Genomic DNA, 10,210 nt, shown 5'->3' with positions numbered 1-10,210 from the left:
AATATAGTGAAGCACATTGGGCCTCTCTGGGGTTGTAGTAATAACAACAGTTCCACCCCTGATCCAATGGACTGCACTACCTCAGCCTTTCTTACCAAGGGAATTTACCTCAGAACCTCCATCGCCATCCACCCTGGCAACAAATCCCACCTCCTTTTCATACTGATGGGTGGATCAGATTCTATCAGCCATTGGCTAGCTTAGCTATCAATCAAAACTGAGCAGGCTGCATCGCTACAAGTCTCACAACACCAGGTTAATGCCCAGCAGGTTTATTTGGTAGCACAGGCCACTAGCTTTCGGGCCTCTGACCCCTCGTCCGGTGAGTTGAGCCAACATAGGGTTCCGGAGTTCAGCGCCAGAGGCGCAGGCGCAGTAATGCACCGGTGCTTTCTGGGATTTGTAGTTCCTTCTGTGGGGTCACATGCGGCGCGCCCAAACTCCCGGCATGCATTGCGACGACGCCCCGAAGCGCATGCCCAATTAGGCACCGATACAGTTTGGGCTTTGTAGTTCGAGCTGGGGATCATGTGGCCACCACCCCGTGCACGGCGGCGGCCAGCGACGCATGCGCAGCGAGGCCCTAGTTGGGCGTGTTGTTCCAGCCGGCGGATCACGTGCCCCCGGCCGCCAACTCCCAGCATGCGCGGCAGCGGCCTCGGACGCATGCGCGCTGAGGGCCCCGGTCGAAGCCGTCAGCTGGAGGGTCTCCATTTTACTTTCAAAAGATAATATCGGCCGTCCCGGAGCCCGCGGATCCTGACCGACCTCCCTCCCTCCCTCCGTATTGGCCCGGCCGGTCTTTAAATGGCAGCAGGGGCCCGAAGATGGACATCAAGACGGCAGTTTTCAACGCAGCTCGGGACGGGAAGTTGAAACTTATGCAGAAGTTGCTGAACAACCGGAGCGCCGAGGAGCTGGAGGCGGTGACTTTGGAGAAAACTAACGGCGGAACGCCGCTGCTGATCGCCTCCAGGTACGGACACCTGCAGGTGGTCGACTACCTGATGGAGCACTGCAAGGCCAAGGTGGAGCTCGGCGGTTCCGTCAACTTCGACGGCGAGACCATCGAAGGGGCCCCGCCGCTGTGGGCGGCCTCGGCCGCCGGGCACCTGTCGGTGGTCCGGAGTCTCCTGGAGCACGGGGCGTCCGTCAACAACACCACCCTGACCAACTCCACCCCGCTGCGGGCGGCCTGCTTCGACGGCCACTTGGAGATTGTCAAGTACCTGATCGAGCACCGAGCAGACATGGAGGTGGCCAACCGGCACGGACATACTTGCCTCATGATCTCATGCTATAAAGGGCATAAAGAGATTGCCAAGTATCTGCTGGAGAAGGGAGCGGATGTGAATAGGAAGAGTGTGAAGGGGAACACCGCTTTGCACGATTGTGCAGAATCAGGAAGTCTGGAAATCATGAAAATGCTGCTAAAGTGTGGGGCTAAAATGGAAAGGGATGGTTATGGAATGACCCCTTTACTTGCTGCCAGTGTCACAGGCCATATGAATATTGTGGAATTTCTTATTAACCATGTGCAGACCAGGAAGGAAGACCGAATTGATGCACTTGAGTTGCTGGGAGCCACGTTTGTTGATAAGAAAAGGGACTTACTGGGAGCTATGAAGTTTTGGAAGCGGGCAATGGAAAAGAGGCACAGTGATAAAAGCAAAGTAGTTAAGAAGCCGCTGGTAGGACAATTGGTGCTGGCCTACGATTATGCAAAGGAGGTTACAACTTCTGAAGAACTGGAGGCCCTGATTACTGACCCAGATGAGATGAGGATGCAAGCCTTATTGATCCGAGAGAGAATTCTTGGTCCATCCCATCCAGACACTTCCTACTATATCCGTTACCGAGGTGCAGTCTATGCTGATTCTGGCAACTTTGAGAGGTGCATTAATTTGTGGAAGTATGCATTGGATATGCAACAGAACAATTTAGACCCATTGAGTCCGATGACTGCTAGCAGTTTGCTCTCATTTGCTGAACTATTTTCTTTTGTCCTGCAAGACCGTCCAAAAGGTACCCTAGCCATGAAGGTATCTTTCAATGACCTGATGGGCATCCTTTGCAAAAGTGTTCGTGAAGTAGAGCGGGCAGTAAATCAGCGTGAGAACCCACCGGATGTGGCACAGTTCACTAAAGCTTTGTCCATTATTTTGCACTTGATCTCCTTGCTGGAAAAGGTAAAGTGTAGCCCAGATCAGGAGCATTACAAGAAGCAAACCATCTATCGGCTCTTGAAGTTGAACCCAAGAGGGAAGGGTGGGTTTACCCCATTGCATCTGGCTGTTGACAAGGACACGACATCAGTTGGCCGCTATCCAGTTTGTAAGTTCCCTTCATTGCAAGTGACCTCGGTACTGCTGGAATGTGGTGCTGACATTGACTCCAGAGATTATGAGAACAATACTCCCCTGCATATAGCTGCATTCAACAACAATCTTGATATTATGAACATGTTAATTGATGCTGGTGCGCATTTTGATGCCACTAATTCCTCCAAGAAAACTGCTTGGGATTTGTTGGATGAAAAGAAGATGGCCAAGAATTTGATTCAACCCATCAACCACATCACCCTCCAGTGCCTTGCTGCTCGTGCCATTGAAAAACATAAGGTTATTTACAAAGGACTAATTCCAGAAGAACTTGATGCTTTCATTCAGCTGCACTGAAGTGCCTGCTAAGGTGCTTCCTGTAGGAACTTAACTCAGACTGACATGTGACAGAGACACTTCAGTGAGCTTAAAATCAGCCTGCCTCCTGAAGGGCTATTTACATGTTATAGGGCTAAAACTTTTAAGGTAGAATAAACACAATTAGTTTTGCAGAATACTTGGTTACTCTGTCTATTGGCCATCCTGGATTAAAGCAAAGGCTGAATGAAGCAGGGTCACAAGTCGGTTCATTTACAGAAAATGTGTGATCTGCAACTTTTTTATCTTGTGCCCTCCCCCCCCCCCCCCCCCCCACACACACACACACACACACACACACACACACACAATTTGGCTTTCTTTCCCTGTTGCTCTCACTGCTGCAACCCTAACTGAATGGATCACAGCCCATACATCTTGTTCACATAATTCTAGGTATCTGTCCAGCTGTTAATTCACAAATTAGTCTTATCCCCAACCATAATTCAAAATCGTAGGAAAATCAAACTTTTAAAACACGGCTAATCAATCTGTGTCCCTGATATGTTTCAGCTGCCTTTTTAAGATTCAGCAAAGAATAAATGCAGTCAGTTCCACCAAATTGAAAGATAGAAACCGAACTCCTGAGTTATGCTTTAAATTTCAAATTCTAACTTCCCAAAATGAAACGCATCACATTGGCCGGTAGGAACACTGAGGTAAAGAAAGTACTGGAAAGTGGAAAAATCACCAATTTAGGAAACGAACAGCATGCTGTTCAACATTGAATAGGGTAAGATAGGTCAGCATGTCAGGTTATTTCAGATACTGATCAGCCTATTGAGTTACCATCATTTGCTGTCCCAATTTTAGATGAGACTTTGTTATGAACATGTTATGTATGTTTATAATGAATGTACAAACGCTTGACCATTTTGGTAAACAACATTATGCAAAACACTATTTTACATTTTACTTTTATTGGAAAGGCTGAGGACAACATGGTGGCGTAGTGTTAGCACTTCTGCCTCGCAGCTCCAGGGACCCAGGTTCAATTCCAGCTTCGGGTATCTGTGTGGGGTTCTCTTGTTCCTGTGTGGGTTTTTGCTGGATGCTCTGGTTTTCTCTCTCAATCCCAAGACGTGAGGGTTAGGTGAATTGGCCATGGTAAATTCCCCTCAGGTTTGTGCGTGCGCTCCCTGTGATGCACTGGTGTCACATCCTGTGTACCCTGCCTAGCGCCCAGTGTCTGCCAGGATAAGCTCCAACTCCAAGTCCCTGAATTGGAGCAAGCTGCTGAGTGACATATAAAGGCTGGTTTGATTTCCAATGAGTTTATTTTTCCTATAATTATTACTGTAATATTTTAATCATTACCATTCAATATTCAGTCATCCATCAGCAAGACTTGGGGTTAGTGAATAATTCTTGATAGGTTAGGAGGAAGGGTAAAATAGCAGAAATAAGCACCATTTGGAAATCCAATTTCCAGTAAAAGGTGTAGCATGCTATAATATTTGATAAGTAAATCCCACATAATTTTATTATTACAGTGGTTTTACCAAGACAGCAAAGATATTCACAATCCATATTTTATATCTTAAACAATTGGAACGGAATTGATTACTTTCCCTGAGTGTGATGACTTTATTTACTAAGTGATGGCAAAACTTTTGGCCCATCAGCGATATACAGCTTATTGCTGAAATACTGAAGACAGGATGCAGGAATTATAAATTATGCAAATTTAAAGAATGGAGGCTCGCAATGGTGTTAAGTTTCTCAGAGCTTCATTCCCCATTTATCCAACTTAATTCACGCTTGGGCTAGATTTATCTCTCAATTTAAAACATTTTTTTTGTGTTAGCATGCTTCTGTCAGGTACTAACTTTTTTGGTAACAGGGTTTAACCCACCAATGTCTCCTCTGGCATATGAGAAAATGGCAGATGTGTGTCCTACATCAGATTTGCTTGTTTGAATTCAGTAAGGCTTCCAATTATCATCTTAGTATTTCCCCCCACCCTCCTGCTACACCTTGTGCACAGTCAGTCTTTTGATATTCTCCTTCATAAATGTAAGCGTAGCTTTTGTCTGCAATCTGTCGTACAAAATGTCAAAAGGCCCAGCAAAACTATGGTTAAGTTGTTCTCTGGAAATGGAAAAATGGGAGTCTTGAGTTGCATGCTATCTCAGCAGGCTCCACCCTTTTTGATTCAAGCTTGGAGTATTTGGCAAGGGGAACGCTACGCCAGCTCAACTACTTGATTTGCTAACATGCAATCTGATTCAGGCAGAAGGGAAAATGTTCAAAGTGATCTAGTCTCAACAGCAGTGAACTGTAAAAAAAAAAAATTGCAACAGCAGTGTTTTTAAGCCACTGGCATGTATCACTGACATGAAACAGCAGAATAATCTTTGAGTACTCAGTGTCTTTTGAAACTTGCACGTTTGCTATCTGCTAAAATGATTTTTTCTTAACACTGGATATTATAAATATCATTTGAGCTCTTTGAGCCACAGGGCTGTTCATAAGTCAGTGTTCTCTGAAGAAGTGAAACAGATGTGTGGGGTTTTTTTTTACAGTGTAAAAATGTAATTGCAACTTTCATATGGTTAAAAGATGGCAGAGATTTTAAAACCCTGTTGTAAATACTGGGACTGTTCGAGGCACTATGTATAGATCTAATTTGTTTTATTTGGCTTTATTTTATGGAGAAACTTGCAAACCAGTTGTGTGACTGCATGTTTTCACACTGCACAAAAATGCTAATTTTTTAAAGCATTTCATAACTACAGTTAGAAACTTAGCTTTTGGAACCTATTTATTTTAGCATTTTTTTTGCCTATTCAAGAGTTTACACTAGATTGTTTGTTTGGCTTGAAGAGTATGAAATGCAAATTGCTGCTGAGCTGGACTTGTGTGAATTGGGTGGCTCTTATAATAAAAGTGTATCCAAAACAAACTGATGTAAAACATTATTCATTCCTTCTTAGAGTGGCACAGTGGTTAGCACTGCTGCATTACAGCACTGGGGATCGAGGTTTGATTCTGGCCTTGAATCATTCTGGGAGCCCAAAGGAGGTCCCAAAAGGACCTCACCAGATAGTGAGCAATACTAAAATCCTAGGTGGATTTAAACTCGAGAGTTAACAATTATTAAGGAAATAACGATATTTGAAATGGCAGAAGAACTGAAGTTCTCACTGGCAACTTCAGCAGGACAGGAGATGCTGAAGTTGGGATGATAAGACCACGAGTGATCATAATATCTTTACAGTGCAGGAGGTGGTCATTTGGCTCATTGAGCCTGCACTGACAACAATCCCATCAGGCCCTAGCCCCATAACCCCACACATTTACCCTAGCTAGTCTCCCTGCCACTAAGGGATAATTTAGCACAGCTTATCCACCTAACCTCTTTGGACTGTGGTAGGAAACTGGAGCACCCAGCGGAAACCCATGCAGACACGGGGAGACTGCAAACATCACACAAGGTGACCCGAGCCAGAATTGAACCTGAGTCCTTGGTGCTGTGAGGCAGCAGTGTGAACCATTGTGCCACCCCTTTTGGTTTTGGATCCCTCTGTGGCTCCACCCTTCCAAATCTCAATTTCTTCCAGCCCCATTATGCTCTGGGTTATCCACACCTTTTTGTTTCTGATCTCTGAGCATCTATAGTTTTAATCACACTTTCCTCCTTGAAGGCTATTAGTTTGACTATGCTTTTAAATATATGTCCTGATATCCCATGTGATTTGGTTCCATGTTTTATAATGGGTTGAGTGTCTTGTGACATTTTAAGTTAAAGGCACTGTATAAATATGGGTTGCTGTAAGTGAAAAATGAATGGTACCACCAAAGCTAAGAGATAGCTGTGATTTAATTTCATAAAAAGGACTTTGTACTTTCATACAGCTATTTACTGTGATTCTTAATTTTTTCACCAGCATGAATCCACATACAGTTTTCAATTCAAGCACCCAAGGCTTTTAGAGAAAGTGTTCAGCTTGATTATCATTCCTCCCCTTTGCTAAAGTCCAGTGTGTAATGTGTAACTAAATAATGTAGATCTGGGTTATATATCTGAAGCTGATGCAGCAGTAATGGGGATCCTATTATTCCCCAAAGCTGGAAAAGTGCTGACAGGAATGTTGAATGAAAGGATTTGATTTGTCTTTAATGCTGCCACAGTTAATCAAATTTCCAAAAGTCAATTATAGGAATGACAGATGGAAAAGTTATAGGAGAGTGGAATTGTATGACAGCAAAAGTAGGAAATTGAAGGTGAAAGAAAAAATGTTCACCGGTTAGACATTGAGAAATTCAAACTGAAGTTTCTCCATCTCCAGCCATTATTCCTCCTCTCCCCCCCTCCACCACTCTGACTCCAAGTAAACTGCTGATTTAAGGCACGTGGGAACAGAAAGTTTATGTACACAATTTTTCCCATTTCCTCCATCTTTGCCTATCAGTTATGTTATAGATGGTGAGTCCTTGCCTTAATATGGACAAACAAAAACACTGATTGGTCTGCCAGCCTGTTCTCAACATGGTCCAGAAATGAATATTCCAGCGTACACAATATTTTGGAAAGACAGAAGGGACGACCAAGGAGAAGGATTAGTCCTGTTAGTAAAGGATGACAATAGGACAATGAGACATATAAGATGTTGAATGGGATGGATAGGATAGAGATGGAGAGGCTCTTCCCGCTCAAAGGACAGTAGGACTAGAGGGCACAGTCTCAAGATAAAGGGGGGGCGGTTTAGAACGGAGTTGAGGAGGAACTTCTTCACTCAAAGGGTGGTGAATCTCTGGAATTCTCTGCCTGTTGAAGTGGAGGCTGCCTCGCTCAATATTTTTAAGACACGGGTTGATAGGCAAGGGGATTAAGGGTTATGGGGAGAGGGCAGGACTGTGGAACTGAGCCACGACAGATCAGCCATGATCTTATTGAATGGCGGGGCAGGCTCGAGGGGCTAGATGGCCTACTCCTGCTCCTACTCCTATTTCTTATGTTCTTAGGCCATCAACAAGGAAGGATATAGGCTCAGAAGATCATGAAATAGAATCAGAATGGGTGTAGATCAGGAATATGCATTGGTGGGGGTAGTTTATCTGCCACCTAACACTAGTTATACTGTTACAGCACTAAACAAGAAGTTATTGGAGTGTGTAACAAAAGCAATGTAATAACTATGAGAAACTTTAATCTTCATGTAGACCAGACCAAAGTGTCAAGGGTGGTCCAGAAGATGAGTTTGTGGAATGTTTTCATGGCAATTTCCTGGTGTAATACATTGTGGAACCACATAGAGATAAAGCTATTTTAGATTTGGTATCACATAATGAAGCATGGTTAATTAGTAATCTTTAGTAAAGGTTTGCTAGGAACTAGTGATCATGATATAATCGAGTTCCATGTTAACTTTGAAACTGACACTCCAATCACAAACTTAAAACCAATTATATAGGCACGAGGAGAGAGCTCGCTACGTTTTACTGGGTAAATAGACCAAAAGGTATAGCGGTAAATTAACATTGGAGAACATTAAATGAAACAATTGGAAATCTGCAACATAATACATCTTACTGAAAACCAAAAACTCTGCAACAAAGATCCATTCCTGGCTTATTCAGGAAGTTAAGGATTGTATTAGATTAAATGAAGAGGCCAAGAATAGGAGCAAGTTTGAGAAAACACTACGTCTTAGGAACTAGCAAAGACCCATTGATTTAAAAAAGGGGAAAGAAAGAATGAAAGCAAATTAGCCAGGAATATACAGACAATGTAAGAGCATTTACAAGTATGTAAAAAAGGAGCAGCGTAGTTAAAGTAAGCATTGATCCCTTAGGAGGTAGACGCAGGGCAATTATTATGTGGAATGAGGAAATGGCAGAGAACCTGAACAAATATTTTACAGACACAAGTTGTATAGCAGAAATAAAGGGTATCCTCAGTGCTAAAAAAAGAAAATTATGGTAATTAATTAGAGAAACTTAAGGGACTAAAATTCCAGGGGACTCGTTGGCCTACATACAATGGTTCAAGAAGAACATAATAAGAACATAAGAAATAGGAGCAGGAGTAGGCCATCTAGCCCTTCGAGCCTGCCCCGCCATTCAATAAGATCATGGCTGATCTGTCGTGGCTCAGTTCCACATTCCCGCCCTCTCCCCATAACCCTTAATCCCCTCGCTTATCAAAAACCCATCAACCCGCGTCTTAAAAATAGTTAGCGAGGAGGCCTCCACCACCCCAACGGGCAGAGAATTCCAGAGATTCACCACCCTTTCAGTGAAGAAGTTCCTCCTCAACTCCGTTCTAAACCACCCCCCCTTTATCTTGAGGCTGTGCCCCCTAGTCCTACTGTCCTTTCTGAACGGGAAGAGTCTCTCCACCTCTATCCTACCCAACCCATTCATCATCTTATATGTCTCAATGAGATCTCCCCTCATTCTTCTAAACTCTAACGAGTACAAGCCTAGTTTATTCAGCCTCTCCTCATAGCTCAACCCCCTCAACTCCGGTATCAGCCTAGTAAACCTCCTCTGCACTCCCTCCAAGGCCAAAATATCCTTGCGTAAGTACGGCGACCAAAACTGCACACAATACTCCAGCTGTGGCCTCACCAATGCCCTATACAGCCGCAGCAAGACCTCCCTACTTTTATATTCAATCCCCCTCGCTATGAAGGCCAGCATCCCATTAGCCTTCCTGACCACCTGCTGCACCTGCAGGCTGGGTTTTTGTGACTCATGCACAAGGACCCCGAGGTCCCTCTGCACCGTCGCCTGCTGCAGTTTTTCGCCACGTAATAGTCTTTCCTACCATTATTCCTACCAAAGTGGACCACCTCGCACTTGCCAACACTAAATTCCATTTGCCATTTCCTGGCCCATTCGCCCAGCCTATCTAGATCCTTCTGCAGAGTCTCCACACCCTCCGCGCAATTTGCCGTTCCACCAATCTTGATGTCATCAGCAAATTTCGACACCATACACTTGGTTCCCTCCTCCAGATCATCTATATAGATGGTAAATAGCTGAGGCCCCAGCACCGACCCCTGGGGCACTCCACTAGTCACCAACCGCCAATCCGAATAGCACCCATTAACCCCCACTCTCTGCCTATTTGACAACCAATCCTCTATCCACGCTAACACCCTACCCCCAACTCCATGCCCCCTTACCTTCTGCAATAACCTCTTGTAAGGTACCTTGTCAAATGCCTTCTGAAAATCAAGACAGACCACATCCACCGGCTCTCCTCTATCCACCGCCCTAGACACATCCTCATAGAACTCCAATAAATTTGTCAGACACGACTTCCCCTTAACGAAACTGTGCTGCGTCTGCTCTATCAAGCAATTCCCCTCAAGATGCCTCGCTATTTCCTCCTTGATGACGGATTCTAACATTTTACCTACAACAGACGTTAAACTAACCGACCTATAATTCCCTGCCTTTTGCCTGGCACTCTTCTTAAACAATGGCGTAACATTAGCCGCTTTCCAATCTTCCGGCACTTCCCCGGAATCCAGCAATGTTTGGAAAATAACCAAGGC

The 10,210-nt window shown here is 44.4% G+C and overlaps 1 protein-coding gene across 1 annotated transcript; it reads left to right on the top strand.

Moving 5' to 3' along the window:
* The first annotated feature begins 686 nt into the window (after positions 1–686).
* LOC145358642 (protein fem-1 homolog C-like) lies at positions 687–2,890 on the top strand. The gene has a single exon (XM_080212860.1). It carries the CDS (start codon positions 828–830, stop codon positions 2,676–2,678), a length of 1,851 nt encoding a protein of 616 aa, XP_080068986.1. The 5' UTR covers positions 687–827; the 3' UTR covers positions 2,679–2,890.
* Positions 2,891–10,210: the final 7,320 nt, after the last annotated feature.

This window comes from Carcharhinus amblyrhynchos, chromosome 26, assembly GCF_965287045.1.
Source record: "Carcharhinus amblyrhynchos chromosome 26, sCarAmb.v2.hapA, whole genome shotgun sequence".
Classification (NCBI taxonomy): Eukaryota; Metazoa; Chordata; class Chondrichthyes; order Carcharhiniformes; family Carcharhinidae; genus Carcharhinus; species Carcharhinus amblyrhynchos.
The sequence above is the reverse complement of the archived record's forward strand: the minus strand, read 5'-3'. Positions and strand labels throughout refer to the sequence as shown.

Bases quoted from the DNA above. Each gene is read 5' to 3' on its own strand.
- LOC145358642 (XM_080212860.1), top strand. From the start codon at position 828: ATGGACATCAAGACGGCAGTTTTCAACGCAGCTCGGGACGGGAAGTTG.